At 35.4% G+C, this 27,555-nt stretch overlaps 1 protein-coding gene across 2 annotated transcripts in view; it reads left to right on the top strand.

Annotated features, from left to right (window-relative positions):
• Gabra1 (gamma-aminobutyric acid type A receptor subunit alpha1) overlaps positions 1-27,555 on the top strand; it is a 56,819-nt gene that overhangs the window by 8,279 nt on the left and 20,985 nt on the right. For both annotated transcript variants that reach the window (XM_057776266.1, XM_057776267.1), the window contains exons 4-6: positions 11,772-11,839; positions 18,583-18,803; positions 22,920-23,002. In XM_057776266.1, the coding sequence (XP_057632249.1) occupies positions 11,772-11,839; positions 18,583-18,803; positions 22,920-23,002 (372 nt within the window). The remainder of the gene's footprint in view (positions 1-11,771; positions 11,840-18,582; positions 18,804-22,919; positions 23,003-27,555) is intronic.

Here is a 27,555-nt window from a genome sequence, read left to right as displayed (position 1 = left end):
ATCTAAACATTTGAATTGATGCTAAGAAATTTGCTATCTTTGCTTACCATCTGAATAAATTGCAAAGACCAGAGATAAGAGATGTACAAAATGAAGCAACTACTAGGTTATTGATACAAATTATAAAAAAGAAAGGTTTCTAAAAATTCTGAAACATATTTCCTTTACTTAATTCCCATCCTGTCTCAGGTCAAATCTTAGAAAAGCAGTAGGAAGGACCTCATATGCCAATAGTTTAGGAAATCATATTTTTACTTTATTGTCGGTGTAAAAATATCCTCTGAATGTTTTCATATGACTTTCAATTTGCTAGAGAATTTTCTATAAATGCACGCATGCACACAGTTCCTCTAATGATCATTTGTGATTGTACTGTTATTAGAGTCTGAGTAACAAGGCATGACTGCTAATTTTCATTTAATTGTACATTCTAACTCCTTAATAAATATTTTGTACCTACACCTAAACCACTGAGAGCCATGCATTGCAAACAGACAGCCTAAAGTACAAAGTCAATTTTTGAGATTTATGACATTGAAAGATTTTCTTAAAGAAATAACTACATTATCAGAATATTACTGTTTTAGTCTAGAATTGCTTAATCTCTGAAAAGAGAAAAAGCAGACATGTGGGTTAGAGAACAGAAATAATGGTTAATCTCATAAAGGTCAGGTATACTCTTACAAAGGAATAGAGACTCATGATTTAGGAAAATGTATTTTTTTAAGAAATGAAAGTCTTTTAACCTCTAGGAAAAAATTATTTTTATTTTTCTCATTCTTGAAAATGCTGACTTAGAGAATATGATAGTCATAAAAACAAAGGAAAATATAGTAGAAATCTTGTTTCTGTTTCTATTTTAAATATTGGCTTGGAATGTAATGAAACCAAATGTCCAAGAGCTGAGTTATTTTTAACTATAATATTAAATAACCTTAATTTTTTTACATTTTGATGGACAGTTCTAATTAATGGACAAGCAGCCATGCAACTGTTATAGGATCAAAACAGTTTATGCACATTTTGACATTAAATATCTAGACAATAACAGTTAAAAATTTAAGTATCCTTCCAGGGCATTGATTTTATAATATAATCAGCTATGAGTTTTCAGAAAATAGTTAGCTCTGATACTGAATGGCTAAACTGAAATTATCTTATATTTTTAAGAATAAAATATTTAATTGCATTATTTACTATATATCCCATAATTTAAGAATGGTATGGTTACTAGGAAATTTTTTTTTAAAAAATGAGATTCTCACATTTACTATTATTATTTACAAAACTCATTTACTTCCAGAAGAAAAGGATATGTAAAGGAAGAGTCAAGGTTTTATCTTACATGAAAACAAGGCAAAAACTTCCTAGTAGTTTGCTCATAGTTACATTTGAGATAACTTTCTCCCAGAAAGGAACCCTGTTGTCTTCTTCATCATGTTTAAACACTGTGAAAAAACAGAGATGTTTCTTCTGAATACAATCAGGAAATAGAGATATGGCAATGAAACTTAAGGTTGTGTAAGTAATTCTTCAATAGCATATCCATTACAACATCTTCAGCTTTATTATTTTGGAGTATACACCTGGATGTAATTAGGAATGAAATTCAAGACTTGGTTGGTCCAGGTATTGGAAATCAGCTTGCAGACATTATAATACTATTGTAAAAAGTTAGTCCCTGTCCCTGTTAGCACCAAGTATCAACTCAAGAAAGAGTAAACAGAAGTATAAAATGAGGAGAAATTTTCTGGTGGGGGCTGTTTTTTTTAAAAAAAAATATTGTTTTTAAAAATGGGTGAACCAAAATAAGTTAGAACATGTAGTACAGTGCTAATTATTGAATGTCAAATGAACAAAAAATTAATGAGTCAGTGAATAAAATAAAAATAACTGCAGAAAATTTGATTTAAAATTATAAATAGATTGAAAATGTATAGACTCATCAATAATTACTGAATTTGTTCTCATTTACAATCTCTTGTTTTTGTGGCAAGAGAACAAGGGACTCTTCTTGCAAGCAGAAAAGTCAAAGTGTGATTGACTAACCTAAGTTCAAAATTAAAAGAGTTGAATAGTTGCGAAAATAAAGGTGAAAATCAGAGAGAGATGGAAAGATAAGAAAAGATAACAAGAAAGAAAGGAAAGCAGAGGCCAGGGATGGGGAGTGAGACTGAAGTGTAGCGAGAAGCATCAGAGTGGTGGAGAGGACTAGAGACAGTTCTGAAACAGAAGAGGACACGGGCACCGTGCAGAGACACACATTTGTCCGTAAACAGGACCAAATTGAAAGTTCACAATAAATTGTTTTTTTTATAATTTTCTCTATATGTTAAAATATATTAAGGATGGCTGGGTGTTCTCAGCTTTTTCCCAAACTAAGCAACTGTAAAGACCTGGGTAAAAATTGATTTGCCTATAGACTTCATTCCAACTCTGGGAACTTTAAAAAAATAATCCACAGGCAGTCACCACATGTTTAATGCTGAAGAAATATTTCAGAGGATCTAAGAACAAGGGATACCCTGGCGCTACACCCTTTCTCTTTGTCTCTTCTGTAGAGACCTCTTCCATTTTGTGGTATGCTTCAGTTCCACTGTGAACTAGACCGGCATATAGTGAACATATTGTACAGGTATCCCCATTTTATCCTTTTCAAAACAAATCCCAGCAAATCCATGTTTAACTGTAATACAAATGGGATGGAACACAGGAGATAAAATATGGGAAAAGTCACAACTAAAGGACTTACAGAAACTCCTCATCCCTCCCTCTTTTTGTCTCTGGTATTTCTTGGAAGTACTGCTAACAATTTCTAAATCTACTTTTACGTTTAATGACGTAACAAATAATGCAAGGAATAATGGATGACTCTCAAAAGATTCTGTCACTAAACTACACAGATAAGGAAAGCCAAGGAAAGAGATGTGAGTCAATATTTTAGTGTTACATGCCCAGCTGGGGGAGCAGAAAAGTAAAGTTTATAGATACATAGACTTTAAGACAGTGATTCTATCCCTGCTACATATGAACATTATTTAGTTAAATACTTAATATTTTTGTTATATGCATTATTGTTTTAATTTCTTTGGTTCTGGTCTTGTTCTTTTTCTAAATAAATATGTTAATGGGGATTTAAGCATATCTTTGGGTCATTAGCAACCTTAGGTACACAAAATATTTTAGAAGTAGTAGGCCTAAGAGGTAATCTTTGCCTCTAGATATATGTACTGGATAGTTTTATGTCAACTTGATACAATATAGAATCAAGAATAGTAATCAAGAATTTCAATTGAAAAAAAAACCCTCTAGATTAGTCTGTGGCCTGCCTGTGGTTCATTTTCTCAATTGATAATTGATATGGTGGGACCCAGGTCAATATAACTGGAATCACACTGGGTAGGTAGTGGTGCAGGTTCTAAGAAAGCAGACAAATCAACCCATGATGAAGCAAGCCAGTAAGAAACACTCCTTCATGCCTTCTTCTGTATAAGCTCCTGCCTCCAGGTTTGCCTGACATCAGTTCTGGCTTTGAACTCTCCTTTCAGTGAAAAGGTGTGTTGTGGAACTGTATGCTGAAATAAACACCTTTCTCCCTAGCTTTGTTTAGTCATGGTGTTTATCTCAGGAGTAAAAGCCTTAATTAAAACAGCTTCCTTTATCTTTATCACTAGAAATTTTCTAATTCCAGCCTTTAATCAAAGCTCTTGATAGCAAAAGGCAGGAGAACCTGGAGTTTAAAGTCATCATGGTTGCAAAATAAATTCAGGCCAGCTCTGCTACAAGAGAACCTACAAAAGTAAACAGAGAAGCTAAAACAAAATAGTTTCCCCAATCTTGAGTTAGTCAAACTCTTACAAAATCTTTTGAACTAATTCTTAACCCAGCTATTATAAGAGGACTCAGCTTGAAAAAGCCAACTTGCCTGAAGTTCTTTGTCACTGAAAAAATGATATTGGTTTCTCAGGGAATTTACTTGTCTTTTGGGTTGTCTTTTTCTTTCAAATATGAGAAAAGTGGAAAACTAAAGGAACTCAAATGTGAGTAAACTGTATATTTTGTGCAATGCTTAAAAGTTTAAGTCACTGCCAGGCGGTCGCAGCACACGCCTTTAATTTCAGCACTTAAGAGACAGAGAAAGGCATATATCTACATGAGTTTGAGGCCAGCTGGTCTACAGAGCAAGGCACCAAAGCTACACAGAGAAACCCTGTCACGAAAAAAAAAAAGTTTAAGTCACTACAAATGAGATAAACATTATAGTTTAATTATTTTTAAAATTTATTTTTACTTTAAGTTAAAAATAATTCATAAACTTTAGTATTCAATAAAAAGATTTGCAAAAAATAAATGTCAACACCCCCAATTAAATCAGACCCAAAGTTTATGAAGGTCAATGAACTCTCATGCAGTCAGGTGATGAACATGAGTTGTGAAGGCGATTCTGAAGCAGACTGTTTTCAAGTTTAAATAATGTCACATATTTTTTATTATTGGTAGTGGATAAGTGCATAAAAGTAAATTTGATAGTGTAAAGGTGAAATCCAATGTGAAGCTCCATAGCATCAAATGACTATTTTATACTTTTTTAAAAAATAAATAAATATAATTGACTAACTCATAAGATACCTGGTATTCAACCACCTTTTATAATTATTTGGCATCCCAAGTAATACTGAGATCAGAGAGAAAAATTATATTCATATTTAATGTTAAAATACTGGTTTGTATTTGTGTTTGGATGAATTTCAAACAGCTTATATTTCTTTCACAATGTGATAGTGTTAGAATTAAGAAGGTCATATATATTGAAGAACATCACAAAATACAAAAAAAAAAGACTCTGCTTATTTAATCCCTTCTCATGATTGCTTTATTTTACAAAAAAAAGTTCTTGAAAAGAGTATTTAAAATTTATACACTTAGAATTATTAACTTTAAAATTATAGTTTTATGGAGTTTAAATGCAAGTTATGAAACAGATATTCAGATATTTGCAAATGCAACACCCTTCCACAGAAAAGTAGATGTAGACAGTCTATGACATAGTTGTATTTTGAGAGAAAGACAGCTACCAAAACCCAAGAGACACAGTTCAATAAACAGAAAACCCCTCTGAGTCTTTTGTAGTTGAAGTCTCCAGTTGGATTTTGAATGCAGCTTATGTAATGGATCACCATTATATACTAAGGAATGTTCTAGTACATTTATAAATATTCTATTCTAGTTGTTCTTGTTGTATGTCGATCATCTAGAAGATCAATGCCAGGAATTCCCTCAGATAAGAAACTATACTCAGGTTACAAAAGCCAGTCTTGGAAAGTAAGAATGAATAATTTTTGTGCCCCTATAATTAATATTTTCTATCCTTTCCATTTCCACTTTTTTCCAGTCTATTGGGAGGGTTCCTAAATGTTTTCTATAGATTATTTCATCTTATGATAGAATGTGATTATCTAAATGAAAATGAATTTTATTTTCCTGAGATAAGAACCTCCGTTAAGAATCACAGAAAATCATTTTGGGGAATCTAACAGAGAACTAATTCCTATGGGGTGAAATATTATCCAATATTGCTGTGTTGCCATCATATATCTCAAGTACTACATGGAGTATCATGCCCCAAAGCTTTATATGACAGTATACATATAAAAAGAAGCTCATTTTCCCCAAGACTATCATCCACACCCTTTCTCTAAAGTGAAAACTATTCTAGAAGACAGTACTCCTAAGACAATAGAAGGAAAACATTTTTCAGTAGAAATGAAATGTATATGCTGTACCATAGTAAAATTAATCTACTTTTCCCCTGTATAGATGCTTGTATCATTTGAGTTCTCTGAACCCCAGCCCACTAAGTGGTCAAGGATATTATAGACATCTTAAAACATACCTCTTCACCTTATATCCAGTTTTAGAAGGTAAACACAATCAAACTAGGTTGATTTACAAATTAACCAGGGAAGAACTTTCATTCCCCCCCACCCTCTTGTTTTAGGAGGATAGCAAGATTGAGAGATTAGTGTTGCTTCTGGCAAGTTGATCTGGAGCTGTGGCATGGTCCTGTCTAATATGATGGTGTTTAAGTGGGAACCCAGGGTATTTCCAGTTCTTAAACAGTACCATTTGAAACTAAGAGTTTTGCATTTATTTTATGATCCTGACTAATGTGAGTCCATTTGGTCTCAATATAGGATTTAATAAATTAAGAGTGCATGAAAACTTTCCCAATGAATTGATCAGTTGACAGCATTTTCAACTAGCATGTGGCTAATGCCCCATTAAACAAGCTGTTCTTATGCATATTGTTAAAATGTTGCCTACAACACTCCCCTCTCCCTTTTTTTCTTATTATAGTCTCTTTTATACTCCACTGTTCACACAGTATCAGCTATTTTCTGGAGGTTCAAGTAACAATGTTACTTCTGTACCCAAGGGCTTTCCAGGGCATTTGCAGAAAGGTCAGCTGCTTTCTGCCATCCAAAGGGGCCTCCACTACACTCCCACTTATTTCAAAGCACATTTCATTCTGTGATTATTAGCATTACCAGGCTCCAGACATGCCAATATTCTCCTTCTGTCTCCTATATAGCCATCTACGTATCTACCTGTCTATCTAGATTCTACCTATCAAATCTTGGTTGAATATGCTTTCACTTATAGAATGAAGAGATTTCTTACTATTATAAAGAATTATGTCTAGCTAGCACACTGAATATGAGAAATATGCTAAATTCACAACATAACAAATGCTTTTTTGACCCTACAATCTTATTTTAAAAATCATTTCAACGATGGTCCATTTATTATTTCTTCATTCATAACATGAAAAAGGTTAGATTTCAAAATATGCAAGGATGGTTCATACAATCACACAGCTTTTACTAGAAGAAAATCAGAGTTAAAAGCTGAACACTTCATCTCTCAGTCCAATGCATGGTCTACTTACTTTACTGTAGTGCTGTTTTCTTTTATGCTTCTGGCACTAATCATCTATTGGAAATATCCCTTCCAAACTGCTATTATTTCAATACTTTCAATAGTGTCTCAATATTGTAGGAAAGTCTAGGTCAAAGAAATTTGTTGTCTGGAAGGTGATGTAGTATTGGTATCTGTTTAAACTCAGCACTGAAAGGTGGAATATTTTTTTAAAGGACTGACTTTAAAATATAAATTTCTTACTATGATTTATTATTATATTCTCCAAAACTGTAGTAACAATCATTACTGTGATCCCATTTTATATGAAGTATCCATGTATTTTGCCTTGAATCATGAATATGTGCAGGCATCTACACTTAGAGAATCCATTGAATTTCAGTTATGTTGGCTATGAAAAGACTACTGTGAAGAAAACAACCAGGGGGGAAATTATTTGAAAATTTAAATTTTTAAATAGTTCTTCCATTCAAATTCTTTTAACTGATTTGTATTTTTGAGCCAATTCCATAGTTATAGAAGGGATTTGGCCATATTTGGTTTTTGCTAGGTTATAGGTATTTTTACCTAACTTTCATTTAAGGCTCATGATTCCTCTTGTATGCTCTCAAGTAGAAGATATTAAAACATAAAATGTCATATTTTTTTTCAGACTTTTTTGTCATGTGATCTCTAGAAAAATACCAGGTATCATCCAAGTATGCTTAATGGAATGTTAGTGCTGTATCAAATCATTGAATTCTGATATTAGAGCATATAATTCAATTTTAATTTTTTTGATTTAGATATATAATACTTGATAGATAAATGATAGTAGATGAGATAGTTAGATAGTTAGATGAGAGATAGTTAATAGATTGATTGATATATGGTATATATTATCCCATCTCTCTCTCTCTCTCTCTCTCTCTCTATATATATATATATATATATATATATATATATACATATACATATATGATAGACAGACAGACAGACAGACAGATAGGTATTACTTGGGAATCTCATTGAGGAAGACCTGGAAGGAAAATATTTTCCAAACACACAAGCAAAATAAGGTTCATTAGCAGTATTTCAAGATCTCAACAAGAGCACCAAGAGATGACAATATTTCCACTTCTCCTTGGCCCTGAGCCTATACAAGCCATAATGTCAAGTAATCATTTCTTAGTCAAACACAGCGAGATAGTCTTATCAAAGAGTTTTGCTGAGATTCATTTGTAGAAATATTTTCTCTTGAGACTCTGTGCTTGGAATTAGGAAGAGTGACTGACAGAATTCTCAGGACATTCCTACTACCCATGACAGGTCTATTTTGGCCAAGAACTTGCCCTTTACTCTGAATTCATGCTGGACTACAAGAAGTATGGTATAATGAAAGCCAAAGAAATGAATGAAACAATTATTTAAATATTGGCATTTGATATTTTAATATCTTTTGAGACTTGTAAACTTCTTAACAATAGATTTTAGCTCAAAACTTCATGTATTATTTTGGCCTAAAACTCATGAAACCATTGTATGGTTTTGAAAGTATTCCCAAAGATCTTTGGGAAACAAACAGGTCAATAAAGCTGATTATATTTACTTGAAACATAGTGTCTCAGAGTCATTAAGAAGAAAAAAAGCAAGGAAAGTGTTCATTCTCCTGTTGTAATTGCTCTATGCTGCCCAGGAACGGAGTGGCAGGCTGAGTTTCACTTGACTATGCTTCTTCTCTCTCCTCTGACATCAGCCATTCTTCACAACTAGTAGTTACTTGTTTCTGCTCTCCTTCATAAGCATGATTCTGGTTCGCAACTTTCCTTCCCTTCTCTTCCCTTCCCTTCCCCTCCCCTCCCCTCCTCCCCCCTCCCTTCCATTTGTTCCCCTTCCCTTCGCTCCCCTCCCCTCCCCTCCCATTTAATTCTGCTCCCCTGCTCTTCTTTTCCCTTTACCTATCTCACTTCCTTCTCTCTGCCCACTTTTCTCTCTTTTCCATTTGGAAGTTAAAAGAAAATGACAGAGATTTAGCAGTCAGAAACTCTTTAAGGATACATATATGATTAGAGAATAAAGTGAGGAAGTCATTTCAGATTTCTATGATGCAGGAACTTGAGGTCAGATTTCATGTTTTGGAATATAGTTAAAGTGAATACTAGGAAATCTCAGAGGCAACTGGCTGTTAAAAAATAAAATAAAGTATCTGAAGGTTATGAACTGACATGGTGACTATGTTTCAGGCCAAGGATGAATAAAAGATAAAAAAAAATTTAAAACTTTTAAAGTTTAAAAATTTTAGAATGTAGTGATAGTCATTCATGTAAATTGTTTCCCGTTTTTAATCTAATCTTCACTTGGCACAGGTACAATTATGCATGGTTATAGATGTACCTAAACATAACTATATTTCATGTTTTACTCATTTGGCACAATCATCTTTATAAATAAGATTTTACTTTCAAAATTGTTGATTATATAACTGGCCATCTATTAACCTTAGATCTTAAAACAACAGAGAAAAAGTGGTACCTATATTCTGTAAATTTTCATCTCACTTCTTCAGACCACTTCATCATGAATGATGATACAAATCACTTGATACTGAAAAAAAATGCTAGTCCAATTTCCTTAAACTAGCTACCTTGTGGAATTTCCATAATAGAAACGTAGTTTTCTTCATATACAAGAAACAGACAACAGTGGCATAGATTTGTAAGACAGTGCCCCAGGTTGGCAAATTATGCCAAAGTGCAGACGAATTAGTTAGCATTTCCTAAACGAACATGCATCTCAAGGATGAAAATAAAATGAAAAAGCAGAAATAATTTGACACTGCATGCCACTCGGTTACATAAGATGTTGCTATAGATCATATATTTAATAGTCACTATGCAATAAGATTTGAACGTTGAAAATAATAAAAAGTCAATTCAATGAATTAAAAGCAATACCCAATAGGAATATCAGATCACATGATGAAGTATTAGAAAACAAGTTCAATCTCAAATTCTTTCTATTGCACAGTTTCAGTAGGATTTAACAGCACAAAAATGGATAATAAATAAAACACAAATTATTTCGAATTTTCATAGTTGGTAGGAAATAATTCATTACTGCAAATTTTCCTAAGGCCCTAGTATCTACTATCTGTTTTTGCACCTCTGCAGAATAAGGTATGTCTATTTTATTGTATCAAATAAAATCTAAGTGTGAGATACAGAAGAGAAGAATTAAAAGAGACACCACATAATATAAGCTTTAGTTTTCATAAATATGTGGCATTGATTTTCCTTTTGTGATTTTTCATTGAAGAATGGTTACAACATTGTTATAAAATGTTACTAACTGTAGGAACCCTAACTTCAACAGAATAAACATGCATGAAAATATCATAGTGAAATCATTATATAATTAAGTTTTTTGTTTTTATAGCAAATAATGAGATGTCTTAAATCAGAAAAAAAAAAACAGTTAAAAAATATGGAGAAAAAGTCTGTGGTACAGGCAAAGGTACATGTGAGGGTGGATGTTAGAAGATGCAGAGCCAAGGATGTAAGAGGAAAATGGGTAACACAGCCGAGGCCCATTGCTGAGCATTTACTTCTCTACAACTACAGCCTGGTTAGAAGTGAGATCTACATCCACAATTCTATGATATTTTTTGTTACAAGCTGCGAAAAATTTAAGACTGCTTAAAGGCTTAACCAACGATCCTTCTCAGATGAAGCAACTTATTGGTTGTTTTAAAATCAAGGAAATATTTGCTCAGACAAGAAAAAGTGAAATGATTGTCTCAGACTCTATTTCCTCCTCTGCTTGCTTTTGTTGATTGAGATGAACCTCATGGTAATGAATTTATCCTGAAGTCTTGAGTACCCACAATGAATTGCTGAGGGAGACAGGCTAGGCTAGCTCTTTATCCTCTGAAGACTTTACTGCTGTAGCAGTAGGGTGATGTTCTCAATGTCCTGAGACAGCATTAGAAAGCACATGCTAGGCGCTCTTACGAGACTGGGTTGTCATTTCCCAGAGTGCACCTGAAAATTATTTAGCACTCTTTCCCATTCTCACCCCTAGACAAATCGTTTCCTTTCAGCCAGCGAGCTGTTCCTGTTTCTTGGTTAGCAACTGTATTTCTTTGAAAATATCTCTGCTGAGTTGTCACAAAACTGCAGCAAATATGGTACATTGGTTTCTGTATAGGCCATCAGAGGCCACTCTAATAAAAATTACATTCAGTGTGGAAAAAAACCCCAGCATACTATATTAAATTTTTCCATGCCACAATATGTTCTCGTCATCATCAAAACTAAAAATGCTTCCTTTACTTGTCATGATTTTCCCAGGGAGTCATTTGGATAATTCAGGTATGATTTAGTAACAGAAAGCAATCATTTATGAAGCATACACTTGAGGCAAGACTCCATAAAGCCTGCTAAACTCTCCTCTATAGCTCCCAAGGGTAGACAATGCACCTGGGAGATCTGTCTAACTATGTAAAAATATTTAACCTTCAGGCATATGGCTGTACTAACATTTTGCTTAATAAAATGTGAAGTGGTTCCAAGCCACTTAGACAAGTGTGTCGTTCTTAAAAAGTCATGAAGAAGCAGCTGAGATCTCCTGAAAGTCAGCTTCCCAAGGTGGTATATCTAGGATCTTTACCTCATTGAAAGTACTAACTGTGAAATTTCATGTGTAAGCAGTTAATTACCTGAACCACATAGTGGACAAGTTTTAGAAATGGCTAATCAAAGCCAATAAATTTCCCATTTGGGTGTGAGCATGTGAGTTAGCTCTAATAGCGGCTGTTGATAGACACTCACTGGCACAATTTCCTGCTTCATCAGAGCGTGTAACCGAGGTGAAGACTGACATCTTCGTCACCAGTTTTGGGCCAGTTTCGGACCATGATATGGTAAGTGACACTACACATTTGATTTCTTGGTTTTGTTTAGAGTTTTAAAATTAAAATCGAATTACATCATTTCTCTCTTCCTTGTCCTGTCTGAATTCCTTCGTAAGAACCCTCTTCCTTCTTGTTGCTACTTGAAATCATGGTCTCCTTTTCTTTGATTGTTATTGTTATATATGTCTAACAATGTATATACAGTGCTCAGGTCACATAGTGTTACGTGTGTGTGTGTGTGTGTATGTGCACGCACGCGCGTGCACGTGATTAGGGGGATGAACACTTGGTACTGCATAACTGTAGTGGTATATTATTTGTATTTCGATAACTTATTCCTAGGCAAGACTAATTCTCCCCGACTCAGTTTTCCTTAGTTGCCTTTAGTTCTTTGTCTTTTAGTAGAGCCCTATGAGATTTTGCCTTTTTCATGGTAGGAAGGCTGCTGGTGTTGTAGCTCAGGTCTTGTTGAGACAGAGGCATTGTTGGATCCTGAGGGAAGCTTACCTGACTTTTCTAGTATTTTTTAAATGGATGTTTTAAAAAGAAGGTATAGACTATTTAAGAACTTACTTGAAAAGCCTTATTTGGTTATAATTTTGACTCTTTGTGTATATTATAACAAATACACGTGTAGATACAGGCAATATATATTTTATAACACATGCACACACGCACACGCACACACACACACACACACACCTGCACTGTTTCTGTGTTTATTAGTCAACCATTATAGCATGCTCCCTTTCATCTCTAAAATGACTGTTGTGCTTAGCTTCTGATGATGGGACTCAATGTGTCTCGTGCCTTTCACTTCAGTTGTGAGATCACGGTGATCCAGGGATGTCAAGCTTACAGATAAGCACTGCTATTCCAGAACAAGCAGCCATTTGTACCACCATGTTTGAATCCTTTTAGACTATATATGGAGAATGAACATCAAAGTTGAGAGAATACTTGACTCTAATTAAAAGCAAAAAAATACTGAGAGGAAGAAATACAGGACAGAGAAATATTTTTTGTTGCAAAATGTACATCAAATTATTTCCAAGAATGGAACTTTGTGTGTCTGACCTTTCTTTTTTATGGAAAATCTTAGAAAATTTAAGAGTTCCATCAATATAACTGAAACATTGTAAAGATGTCATGAAAACATACCATTATGAATATTTCAAATATGTCTTATTATTTTAAAATGTCCTTTATTAGTTCTTAATACAAATGTGTTTTTGATTTCTTAGTAGCTCAGGGAGAAATCAAATAAAAGCTGAAGCTTTTTCCTGGTTTAAAAGGAAACTCAAATTATTTTTTCTTGTATTCCATATTATATATACTTAATCTTGGCATTCTCTTTCACTCATTCAGAGGCTTCATTACCTTCATATAGTGGTTATGCTTGTCCTTATTACTATAAGGTGATACAGACTGTGAGTTCGCAAACCTGTCTCTAGGAGTAAATAAGGCTGCATTAAAGTCTCGCCACCACCCAATTAAAGCACAATATAATAAAGTCGAATTCATATGATACAGAATATTCTGTATTCTGGGCAAAATTTTAAAAACTAACGGCTCAAAATCTCAGATGTCTGTGTTACTATAGGTACCAATTCATGTAAGATTACAAATGATTTAAATCACACCCCCACCCCACCCCCACACTCCCTTCAAGGGAATTTTCTCATTTCTAAACTCCCCTGAACTCTGTGTTTACACAGGGACCAAATTGAGAAAGAAAAGCTTGCCATTTATCATAGAAACAATACCAAACTAATTCCTCTTACTTGTGTTTCAATCAAATTCTTTGACATAAAATTTAACAGTGCTTTTAGTTGCATGCACAGTACTGCTTGGTGAAATTATTTTTTTATTGCAAATCAATGTCTTACATTCTTAAAGTGGAATCAGAAGTTGCAAAGACAAAAAAGACAAACATGTCTTACTGACATCACAGTGTGAGTGCATTGCTGGTTTAAAGGGAGTAATGGGTTACTAGTTGCTTATTGATAGAACTAGAAGCCCAGGCTGGGCAATGGTGGTGGTGCACACCTTTAATCTCAGCAATCGGAGGCAGAGGAAGGTGGATCTCTGAGCTCGAGGCCAGGCTGGTATATAAGAGCTAGTTCCAGGACAAGCTCCAAAGCTACAGTGAAACCGTCTCGAAAAAACAAAAGAACAAAAACAACAACAACAGCAACAACAACAACAACAAAAACCCAAACAAACTAGAAGCCCAATTCTTGTGAAAAAAAGTGAATTCTTGTGGGCCATTGTAAACTAAACTAAACTAAACCCTCTTCCTTGAGTTCTGAATATTTTGATAAGTAAGATAATGGAATAAAGGTCATGGAATTAGAATAATATATTGTTTATTTTTATATTTATTTTAAACTTTTTTTTTTTTTTTTACAATAATTCTGCCTTTGTCTCTTGCATCTGACAGAGTGCCTCATGTTGTTAAGGGACAGCACTCAAAGGAAGCCAGAAGTGAAACATAAAATTCCTTTAATATATTTAGCAAACTTTAATTATTTTTATTTTAAAAATCTATTTATATTTATTCTTCTAAGAAGTTCATCCATATATACAATGAGTTTTGATCCTCTCTTCCCTCTAACTACCACCACAATCACCCAAGAGAATCTCCTTTCCAACCTAATGGATTCTTCTTTTGAGCCCACTGTGTCCTATCTGTACTGCCAATATTTATGGTTTTAGAACCATCTACTAGAGCTTGGGAAGCTAAGCAGGGACCACATTTCAAATGAAAACCTGACTATCCCTTCCTTTAGCAGTCACCAGTTGCCAATAATTCCTCGGTGATGGGTGGAGCTTCCTCCTCCATCCATGCTGGATGTTGACTGACTTGACTATGCTTTTGAGTAATTGATTCAATTTAACAGGAATTCAAGGGACCAATGATGCTGTAGTTTTGCCTTAAAATAAAGGTACATTATAGGATGATTTTACTTGTCTGTATCCCTATAGCAGTCAAAGTTGTATCTCACATATAAATTTCAGAAAAAAAATTATAAAAGGGCTGAGTAACTGTGGAACATGCCTTTAATTCCAGAAGTTAGGAGGCATAGGCAGGCCAATCTCTGTGAATCTGAGATCAGCCTGGTCTACAGAGTGAGCTCCAGGACTGTTAAGGCTACACAGAGAAACCCTGTCTTCAAAACAGCAACAACAAAACTCAAACATTCAAAAAAGAAAACAGAGGGTGTACAGAAGCTGATCTTTCTCATTGTGTATAATTTCTGAGACTGCGTTCGAGTTGTTTTGTGATATGATCTAATTAGGCTTTACAACTGAATCGCAAAGTGGGTCCTGGATCTTGTACCTCTTCTCTTGCTTAGAAAATTATTTAAATTATATTATGGGAGATTAAGTATAAAAAGGAGTTTTATTTAGAGGCAGTCAAATTTTAAAGACAGGATGATAAAGTTCCTTTTTATAAACAGGAATAGCTTTCTCTATATTTTAATCAGGAGCTAATAAAATATCTGTTTCATAGTAACCATAGTTGAACTTGTCATCACTGAGTGTTTTCAAGGTCCTAATACATTCTAAATGTTATTTAAATGTTAGTCTATCTACTCCCCATTTTAAACCTTTCAGCTCAAGAATATTCTTATCTGTGTGCTCTCAGGAAAGGAAAGTGACCCACTAGCTAAGGGTACCAATTGAAACCTCAGCAGACGGTCCCTGAAGATTGCTTAGCTCCCAAGGCATCCAGCTTCATCTAGAATAAAAAAAAAAAAAAAAAAAAAAAAAAAAAAATGAGGTCAACTCCTTAAGCTTATTTTAAAAACCATTAATTGGCCATCAAGCAACACACTCCCAGGGCACTAGGCTCTGACAGAAATATCCAGGCTGCACAATCCCACAGCCTTGCTTCCTGTGCTGCTTAAAATGTATCAAGTCAAGGCACACACAGATGTCAATAAATAGCATGAACCGGAACACTTCAATACGATATTTATTTAGGTACAAAGTGGATGTTTTGTCCCAGGTCTTGAGAAATAAGACTCATATTCTCTGGGGACCTACTCTATAAACCAGACAAATTTGGGGAAGATTTTCTCTTGTGAGGTGGGAGCCGTAATTCTGAAACTTCAGTAACTCCTTCAGGAAATCTTGGCATTTTTCCAGTCTCTTCTACTTAGTCCCATCTTTTGTAGTCTGCTTTTGTTTATCTTGGTTATGACAGCTTTTTTTTTTTTTACCTTTTTCAAATTCCCATCATGTAACTTTTACTAAGTCACTTTTTCCAAATAGCCTTTTTCTTCATCCCAAGCTATAAAGAATTCTAGCCTAAAAAATTGTGTTGATAATATTGGAAGGCAAATAATAGGTACTGATTTTATACCCATAGTCACTATCACTATGGATCTTCCCTAAATTTTGTTTCATCTTTCTGAAAAGGGAAACTTGGCTCATATTGTTCCAAATGGCCAATCTTGATCTAACAAATTGGGGTCATGGGGGCTAGTTCGTGTTGTATAAGGGCATCCTAGAAGTTGCTTGGTGTTACCATTTCAATCATATAATCACGTTTAGAAAACATGGGGCAGAGAGTGCTTCTATTTGAAGTTATGTGAGATATGATCACAATCAACTGCTTTTGTTTAGGTTTTATTTCTCCTCTAACAGAGAAAAGGAGGGAATATATTTTACCCTTAGTGTTGCTGTGTGTGTGTGTTATTTTTGAAGAATTTTCTCAAAAAAAAATGGGAAAGGTGATTTCACTGTCCTCCTTTAGCACAGATAAATAAAGCTGAATGGAAATATAATAAAAACACAAATGTTAGGACATGGACAATTTTGACATAATTTTTGGAGCCATTTCTCTTGGGCATTGTCTTGTTGAAAATTATTTTACATTTAACACTTACTATGCTTTCAAAGCTAACCAAACCCAAACAAACAGAATCTCCCTTAGAGCTGGCAAATGAATGGTGTTATAATTCCTGAGAACATAATCTGTTTAGGTATGCATGGGATCTCGATTTACCTGTAGATATTCTCTGTAGTATGAATTAGTCTAAAGTTATTCCGTTGTATTGAGAACAGTTGGCTGTAGCTAGATAAAGAAGAATAGAAAGGTCATCGAATATCATATCGACAAGGAGACATATGCACAAGACTATATATAGTATGAGTGATATGCACTATTCTTCTGTAATATTGCCTCATCATCTAATCTGCAATCCCTGTCCTCCATGAGTTCTTCCAATAAAACTCAAGTCTTAATAATTTCTTCCTTTGCTGAGTTTAATGGATGCTTAACAAATGTTTGCAGCAAATAAATTCCTATCACGTATCCCAGTGATTTCCATCTGACACTCTGACACAGAAAAGCCCAGCAACAAACATGGTATCTTGTCTGGCCTGTATTAACAGAATAGCATCATTTTGCTCACTTCCTTCTTTATAAGTCAGTCACCCCAATTAGTCATGGTGCATTAGAAGACATCCACTAACGATGTAACGTCATGGATCAGTGATGACTGAGTAGTATCAAACCTCTGCCAGAAGGGCAAACATACATTCAGACTTCACTTCGTATTGTTTAAATCCTAGGAAAGAGACAGGTACTTAAAAACATGCACAGAATGCCTAGAGACAGAAATTATTTGTTTTGTATGTCCTAAGGATGACGTGCATAGGATTCAAAAGCAGCTGCTTTCAGAAGCATCAAGCTTCACAGGATTAAGAAAATGTGGCATAATGTTTTCTAGTTATCCACCCCCCCTTTCTGGTTTTGAGTATGCTAAGATTAATGGAGATGTGGTAATCTTTATTTCGAACCATTGAGTCCTAAATTTAGTGCCAATGTAGCAAGTACTGCAAGGAAGACGAACACTATCCTTTTCAATTTCAGGAGTTGGTAAGTCACATCGCTTGTTTTTAGATGAGCAGATGTTCATCTCTGGGTAATGCCGTAAGGAATGCTCTGCTTATTCAAATAAATAGACTCCCTGGCTGTGAATGACGATGAGGTTCGCACATCTCTCCCGTGATATACACACACGCGTGATCACTAACACACACACCTCCTCTTTGCATTCTTCTCTCTCGCCCCTCTCTATGGGAAAAAAAAAGTTTGAATTGCTTGTGAAAATTGATTAACTTATTCCGTAATTCTATAGTTTTGTTCACTATGTAGGAGAGCTGGGGAGCTACATACACTATTTTTGAAAAAAAAAACAAAAAAACAAAAAAACAAAAAAAAAAAGAAGTTATTTTCTTACCCAAAGGATTTTTACATCTATATCAACACCATGATTGGCTTGATTTTGATGATGAGGTTTGCAGGGAACACAAAGGAGCCATAAATATTATGTTTTCTTCTTACTGCTGAAATCCATTAATTTAAATATTCTCCCTTACACAAACCTGCAAGTATGCGTTTATATTTCAAAGTGTAATTTATCTATTTTATTTTATTACTTGTGACAAAGGGGGTTTATGTTGTATGTACTTTCAGGTACCTAAGGAGAAAATTGAGAGCATTTTTCCCCATAAATTTTCAGACATTTGTGTATGTATGCACACACATACATCTATAAATTAAAAATTCTTGCAAAAGCCACCACTGATTCCTCTAACACTAACATGTAAGTGCCACTCCACATTTGCTTCTGAGAATGTCACCTAAGCCACATTGAGTTTCCAAAATTGTATTTGTAAGTTATTTCTATGGCAAAACGTAAGACTGAACTCTGCTCTTTCCCAAAATTATCCAGGAATATACAATAGATGTGTTTTTTCGTCAAAGCTGGAAGGACGAAAGATTAAAATTCAAAGGGCCCATGACAGTTCTTCGGTTAAACAACCTCATGGCCAGTAAAATCTGGACTCCAGATACGTTTTTCCACAATGGCAAAAAGTCTGTGGCCCACAACATGACCATGCCTAACAAACTCTTGCGCATCACGGAGGACGGCACGCTGTTGTACACCATGAGGTAAGGATGGCGGCAGTTCCTGCGGGAAAACGTCTGTATTTCCTGTTCTGCTCCAAGAAGTAAATCCTCAGGGTGCTGATAGGCGCTTGGCTTTTGGGTTTTCTGTACTTTTTAAGCATTAAATTTGTTCTGCTAAGCAATCATAATGCTCTGAGATATCATGCATGCCTACAATGTTAAATAAAATGTAAATGAAGTCTAAATTAAGTAATACAACGTTGCAGAGGCTGTATTTGCTTTAATTCAACATGTGGCCCTTTTAGTCCCTGTTATGAAATTCATATCTCCCTGCATTGTGATAAGATCTAGGTGAAATTTCTAGAGGTTAATGGTAGATATCCAAAAACATTTCTGCAAAGATAGAAGACAAAATGAAAAGTATGACTGTATAAAGTTCTTTTAAAAATTCACATGGAATTATGTATGTGAAGAAATACATAATTTCTCAAATAGTATTCTTTGCTAGGGATAGCTAATTTGGCTTAACGTGAAGACTGTGTGTGTATGTATGCGGGTATGCTATAAAATATTTCCTCCTTTGAAACTGACTGAAAAGCATGTCATAAATATACAGCATCTTAGAGATAAAATGAAGGAAGCATAAATCACGTAAACAAAATTATTAATAATTTCATAGAAAGACAGTTTTATATATTAACTTACAAATTTTGAATGATCTATGATTTATTCTTTGATTTTTTGAAATGAAAAACAAATATTTTTTTCAATTGAAAGTTGGTCGCTCAGTATGACTATTGATTGGAATGGTCAGTGTTTCCTACGTTTGGTTATTTTTTTAGCTAAAATTTGGCCTCACTGCCTTCTGTCCCTAACTTATGGTATCCTTGCCCAACCATTTCTTTACACTGAGATAGCCAATATAAAACACTGTCTGCCTCCGATTTCATCTAGAAATTGCAAAACTCTCTCCATACCCACAAATAATTGAGAACAAAGGTTTCCTTTTCATATAAAATTCTAACCTTTCATATAAAACACCTGAGATAACAAGATGAGCACTACTACTTTTAACCTGTTTTCTTTTACTACTTTTTTTTTTAACTAAACACAAAATCACGTTAACAGGGCTGCCTAATCCATCTAAAATATCTAATTGTCCAAAGCCTTCTGAAGAAGTTAGCAAGAGCTTCCTTCTCCAAAATTCATAATAAAAATGCTTTCATTGAGCCGGGCGGTGGTGGCGCACGCCTTTAATCCCAGCACTCGGGAGGCAGAGGCAGGCGGATCTCTGGGAGTTCGAGGCCAGCCTGGTCTACAAGAGCTAGTTCCAGGACAGGCACCAAAGCTACAGAGAAACCGTGTCTCGAAAAACCAAAAAAAAAAAAAAAAAAAAAAAAAAAATGCTTTCATTGAAATATGTGTATTTCACATGGCAGACATGAATTTGCAATTTATTTCACATCTGCAATCCCTTTTGACATCCTGTCTTTATGAACTTTCCATTCTTGTCAAATATTTCTGTGTCCCCAGGTTTGCTGTAATTTCGTGGGTGTTACTTGATAACATCCCTCTTTCATTTCATACTGCATGCTTGTTTGTAAGCTGCTGCAACTCCATCTATGCTAATCACAGTAGTATCAAAACTGGAGACACCTCCTTGTATGGAGCAAAGGGGAAAGAATTCCCAACTACCACAATCTAAGCACCTGTTTCAAATTAAGATATTTAAAAATGATTTTTTAATAATGGAGCAAATTAGCAGAAGACACTAGCTTGTGTTCTTGTTTGCTTGTTTTGTTTTATTTTGTTTTCTTCCTGGAAAAATCTTTAGGACAATTGTATCCTGAGGTTTTCTTTGCGTTGAATCTAAAGGTGAAAAAAAAAAGAAAAGCCTTTTTTTTTTTTTTCATCTAAAAACATAGAAGTAATTTGTTCACTTTCCACTAGGGAAAGAGGCTGAATGAAGGAACGAGGAAGAGGTACTGAGGCACCAACATAGAAATTCATGCCATGTTCTAAGTTTGTGGTTTTGTTTTGAGGTGATGATATAGGCAAAGACCAGCAAAATCTTGTATAATATGTTTTTTCATCTGATCCCAAAGAGGTGTTTAATGACTGATGCATACGGTGGCCCAGAAGTCAGCTCTCAGAGAAAGCCTCATGCTGCCGTCCTTATGGGGCTTATCCCTTTCTTAGAAAAGGAGAAAGAGGAGGACAGGAAGAAGAGGAACAGGATGGTTTGCCTTTGCGAGATGTTGCCAGAATATGCATGTTTTCAAAAACAAATATTTAGATGAAAACAGATAGAAAAAGTACTTTAAAAACCTCTTTAGGAATTGAATCAATCTAGTCAAAAAACAATAGGATCTAAGAATATGGGAAAAATAACAACGGAAAAGAAAATAAAGGACCAGTAGATATGAATACGCAGAGTATGGCAGCTTCCAAGCAGGACCCAAGCATGCTGCAAACTAAAATCTGCTTTAGTTACAGACAGGCAACTCTCCACTCGTGCTTCACCCTAACGCAGTGTTTATTCCTTTCATGTGTCAATGATGTTCAGATCCTAAATGGTTTTGTATTAATGTTTTCTGGGGTTGTAAAACTCTTTAACATAAATAAATGACACATTCCATTAACTACGTTACTCACCAGTGTCCTCTCATTACCAACTTTTAAAATAGTTGAACATGTAATACAAATATTAACATGCATTCTGTAATGCCTTGATCTGTATTATAAGACCTAATTGTTTTAATTGGCTATAAAGCCGTTCTACCACGTTTTTGAGCTACTTAATAGAAAGAGTAATGCAGGACTTGCTAAAAATCTTTCAAACATTTTCAGCTATGTGGTTCAGTGGGTAGGGGAACCAAGACACACACAATGGAAAGAAAGAACGGGCTCTTGGAAGTTGTCCTTTCACATATGTACCAAGGAATATTTGCATTCATATCCATGCACACACTCAAATAGAATTTTTTCTTTTTAAATCTTATGAAGAAAATAAACACAAATCTTCCACACTTCTATTTACTAATACACATATATATATACACTAATATATATTTACTAATATATATTATATATACATAATATAAATATATATTTATATTTCAATGAATTTGTTTTAGCATATTTTTTAAAAACATGAATAGAATGTTTCAATAGGGGTGGTGCATGCCTTTAAGCTTAGCAGTTGGGAGGCAGACACACCTAGGTCTCTATGGAGTTTGAGGCCAGCCTGGTCTACAAAATGAGTTCCAGGACAGCCAAGAGCTGTTATGCAGAGAAAGCCAGTCTCAAAATCAAAACAAACAAACAAACAAAAAACAAAAACATGAGTAGAGTCGTCCACAATACCAGAACATCTGAGACTGATAGGAAATACAATAGAGCCCTGCCTCAACTAGGCAGTAGGTTTGTAAATAGAACTGACTGTTGGAAATTTAGTCCTACTTCACAAAAATCAAGGAGGGTTTGCACCTTGCATGAACCAGTCTCACAAACTCCAGGAAACTTTCTGCTTCACCTGTTCCATTTTTTGTCCCATTCGGTGGTGCAGTTTGGGGAAGGATTCAGAGAATGATTAGGACAGGAGGACTATTCTTGGTATTGCTGATATTGTGTCCTTCTCAATCAAGGATCGAGTGGCAATTATGCATTTTCTTTTATAAGAGTTTTCGCACCTTTAATTGACAGACAATAATTATACATATTTAGGTCTTCCAATATGATTTCAATTTAGGTATACATTGTTTAATAATCAAATCAGGGAAATTATTATATCCATTATTTGACTATGCAGTTATATATCGGATTATATCTACTTTAATTCTCTGAACAGTTCCCATAGCTAGATGAATTAGTGGATGCTCTTTGTTATAAGAAACACCAGTAATGTTTTTCCCTTCTCAAAATCAAATCTTGTTGATTTTTACGAGACAAACAAAAAATTATAGAAAATAATCACGGTAGCTCATAAATCTTTCTAGATCATTTGATTATTGGGAATATATCATAGGTGAACCTTTTATGTCCATATAATCTGCTTTGGTAATATGTGTTCTATAGTTAATAACGTCAAGCTCTAATTATTAGCAAGTGTCTAATCTATAGAGCTTTTGTTTGTATTCTGTCTCTTTAATTAATAAGACTGACGGTGAGAGCGGAATGCCCAATGCACTTGGAGGATTTCCCTATGGATGCCCATGCCTGCCCACTAAAATTCGGAAGCTGTAAGTAAATTTACTTCAAATTGTCATCATTCTTCTGCAAGATCTATGAACTTAAGCAAGAGATTTACAATTAGTTATGGTCTGTTGGAGAGTCACAAATACATCAAGAAAATTCAGACAGCCCTATATTACAAGAGTTGTTTGCCTCTGAGTATTAGTCCTTACTTTTATTTTTTAAAAAGTTGTTATATTTATTTTCATGTATGTATGTGTGTCTATGTATAGTGACTAATTTTACATTAGCTTACACAAGCCAGACTTATCTGAAAGGAAGGAAACTCAGTTGAGATAAATTCCTCTGTAAGATCCAGCTGCAAGACATTTTTTAAAAATAAGTCATTAGTTGGAGTGCATATCTCAGTCCAATGAGGGCGGTGCCTCCTCTGCTCTGGTGGGTCTGGACTGTACCAGTAAGCAGACTGAGCAAGCCATAGGAAGCAACCAGTAAGCAGCACCCCTCCATGGACTCTGCATCTGCTCCTGCCTCCAGAGTCCTGCCCTGTTTGAGTTTCTGCTCTCAGGGATGATACACAGAAGTGTACGCTGAAATTAACCACTTTCTCTCCATGTTGCTTTGGTCATAGTAATTCATCACAGCAATAGTAACTCTAGCTTGGACACTATGTGAATGAACATTATGCATGTGTGTGCAACTGTGGAGGCTAGAAGAGGACTCTTGGAGCTTTAGGTGCAAGTGGCCATGAACTGCCTGATTTCTGTACAGGGAACCAGACTCGGGATCCTGGGAAGAGTAGTACACTCTCTTCAGCACTGAGATGGCTCTCCAGTTCCCGGGTTGTTTTTTATTTACTAAAATAAAAACTATGAATTAAACCATCTAGTAGAAAAGCAGATTGCTCTATTGAATTTACAATGTCTGACAAGGTTTTTAGAAAATATTCATAGCTGGCTTGTGGCAAAGTGTAGGTGTTTTTCTTCAAACATGCTTTAAAGATATATCTTCAAAGGCATGTTATAGAGATATCTGGAAAATAAATTATCATGTCTAAAATTTTCTAGGTTGGTATGAGTGTCCCATGGAATTCATGAATGTATTGATGCTTTCGTTTCCATTTGATAGTATCGTAGCCATATCTCTATTGTGTCAACTTTATAGATCTGTACCATTTGAAAGCAACATCAAGGAGTACCTTTGGGGAGACAAGGGAACTTTGGGCTGCTGAGCTGGACTTTCTGAGCTTCTCTCTCCCCTTCTATTTCTGACTGTAATGCATACATAGAGTGAGGATAATGTATTCCTGGCTTCCTGCAGAGGGATTTCAGACAGGGACTGAGTCAATCTTGGTTTACCTAACTAGCTCACTGTTCCCACTAGACAGGCAGACTAAGCAACTATTTTGGTAAAATATGATTCATAGAAGAAAAATAGTGATAGTGCAGGATGATCGCAAGCAAAGAAAATAGCAAAGGGCCTTCATGTGCCTAGCAGCTCTAGTAATGGGGAGACATTGTTTTCTATTTATGGATCACATTCTATCCTGAAGACTCAAAATTAATCTCCCCCAAACCTTCCAGCTAAACAAGACTTTAGGGAAAACGGCCTTTTCCCATCCCCTTCTTGTTTCAATGTACTCTTTACATTATGATTCTGCTGTTTTCTCCTGAGTGAGTTCCATTTCTAATAGTGTGATGCTATTATATGTTACTTAGATATCAAATAGTGCATCAAATATATGATCCTTGATAAGTTCTCCCAGTCCACAATGTAACCTTAGGAGGAAGAAGATCGAAGATCACCTACTATATTGTTCCTAAGACAATATTGATTTATCACCACCATCATTATGTTATTACCAATCATTCTCAACTTCAATTAGGCTTCAAATGTGTTCTTATTTGATCAATGAATTAAAGTTTTATTTGCAATAAGAAATACTTTTGTGGTGTGGACAACTAAAGGAAAGGGGTCACCATGTACTTTTATATAAGATATGTAAAGGTTGTTGTTGGTTGAAGTCTGTTCAGTCCCACCTCTTAACAAAAGGAATCTTTACATGAAGTTATTTATCACAAAATGGCATCACAAGCACTTGCATCTGCTTTCAGGGAGATGAGGGATTGTTGGTAAAGAAAATAAAAAAAAAATTAGTGGCCCCAAAGATCAAAACTTTTCCAAAAACCTAAGCATCATCTACCTACTTCTCAGTATAAAGTAATGTGTTTTACTTCGCTTATGTTCTCATGGAAGGTTGGGCAGAATATATTTTCAAATAGACAGGTTTTCATCTGAAGGATTCGAGAGGTATTTTAAAAGAAGGGAATGGGACTTGGGGAGAAAACAAATAAGGTACCGTATGAAAAGAATAAAGTTAAAGAAAAAATGTCGAAGCAGGTTTCTCCTGGGTGTTTCTTGTGAGATCGCTCCTGTGTTGCGCTTCTCTTGGTTGCATCTCTGTGGATAGCCTTCTCATCTTCTACATCTCAGCATGACCAGGACTTCTTAAGTTTTTTTCCCAGTGGTTCTATAGTAATCTGTATATGGCCCTATCAATCTTCTTGATCTCTTCCCCCACTTATTTTATAACGTTTGCTACTGTATGTATTTATTATCATTTTTGTTTATTCATGAGTACTTTCTGTTGTATGAAGGCTACAACTTTTATAAGAGCAGGGTTGGGCTGGATTGATTAAAGGCTAGACTCACAACCAAAACTATAGGAGCAGGGTATATTTTATTTAGCATTTTCTGTTGCAGAGGGAAGCACAATTCAATAGAGAGATGTTCATTGAATAAAGAAAGATTATACTAACCAGGTTTTAAGTACCGTTTTGCTTTTCAGCATTTAAACTTGAGGTGATATATGGAAGAGGAGTGAAGAATCAAAGGAAAACATAAAACCCTGGGCATTGAGGCTGATAACAGGCACTCGAACTTTATTCTATAGTTCTTCTCTTCATAGTAAATACAGGTGTGCATGCAGTACTAACACTAGGTTGTTTCATAACCTCAACCAATGGCTTTTGTTTTACAATTTCTTACAAGGGAAAGTGAGCCCTTTGAAATCAAGTCCTAAATTGTTTGACTGAGCAGCTTTTGTTTCCTTATATTTAAGAATCATCAATTCACATAAACTATTCTTGTGTCTTCCTTCTATCTTCTCTACCATAAAGTACCAGCTTGCATCCTGGGAGTGCATTCTTTTTTTTTCTTATTTTTATTTTATTGATTTTATCTTATTTTTGAACAATTTTTTAAAAGTTATTTATTTATTAAAATTTTCCACCACCTCCCCTCCTCCCATTTCCCTCCCACTCCTCCCCTCTCCTTCCCCCTCCCTCTCCAGTCCTAAGAGAAGTCAGTATGCCCTGCCCTGTGTGTAGTTCAAGGCCTTCCTCCCTCCATCCAGGTCTAGGAAGGTGTGCATCCAAACAGACTAGGATCCTAAAAAGCCAGTACATACAGTAGAATCAAAACCCAGTGCCATTATCATTGGCTTCTCAGTCAGCCCTCATTGTCAGCCACATTCAGAGACTCCAGTTTGATCACATGATTGTTCAGTCCCAGTCCAGCTGGCCTTGATGAGCTCCCATTAGATTAGCCCCACCGTCTCTGTGGGTGGACGCACCCCTCGCTGTCCTGACTTCCTTGCTCATGTTCTCCCTCCTTCTGCTCTTTATCTGGACCTTGGAAGCTTAGTCCAGTGCTCCAATGTGGGTCTCTTTCTCTATCTCCATCCATCGCCAGATGAAGTTTCTATGGTGATAGGCAAGATATTCATCAGTGTGGCTATGGGATAAGGCCAGTTCAGGCAACCTCTCCTCTGCTGGGGACATCTCCTTGGACACCTGGGAACCTATTTAGAGGCAAGACTCTTGCCAACCCTAAAATGGGTCCCTTAATTAAGATATCTTCTTTCCTAATTCCATATCCATCCTTCTTCCTCTCAACCATCCCATTCCCCCAAGCTCTCTCTAATCCTCCGTTTCTCCCTTCTCTTTCCCCATTTCCCCTTCCCCTCACCCCATCCCACCCCCGGGTTCCCAACTTTTGCCCTGTTTAGGGAAATTTCCAAGAAAAACTCAATGTAGTAAGTGATGTTAACCTTCCCTGCACTGGATAAGAGGGATGGAACGCTTTCATACACCACGGTACTTCTAAAAATATGAAACATGAGGCATCAAAGATAGCACACCACTTTTCCCGCTCTAACTGTATTAACATTCCAGAGACAACTCAAGTATAAAATGATACCGTGCCTCCACTGTTGCCAACAACTGTACAATATAGTAGCAGGAGATTTAGCTTCTTCCAAATGGCATGAGCTCTAGAATTAGCTTCCTCGACATTTGTAGAACCAGTCGACTTCCTTGGCTTATGTGCAAAGTGGACTTTTTTTCTAGATAAAAATATTTCAAATGAGATGGAGCAGAATGAATAGCATTTTAAGCTTTTATATCTCTTTCCCCACTAAATAGTGGCATGCCTTGTAACACGTATTTGATTCTGTGCCCCAGTTTACTGTCTATAAAATGTGATAAAAGCATGTGGCCACTGAAGCTTTCCCAAGAGGTGCATTAGGACAGTTCATGCT

This window comes from Chionomys nivalis, chromosome 7 (assembly GCF_950005125.1).
Source record: "Chionomys nivalis chromosome 7, mChiNiv1.1, whole genome shotgun sequence".
NCBI classification, from domain to species: domain Eukaryota; kingdom Metazoa; phylum Chordata; class Mammalia; order Rodentia; family Cricetidae; genus Chionomys; species Chionomys nivalis.
Note: the sequence above shows the minus strand (reverse complement) of the source record. Positions and strands in the feature narration are given on the sequence as shown.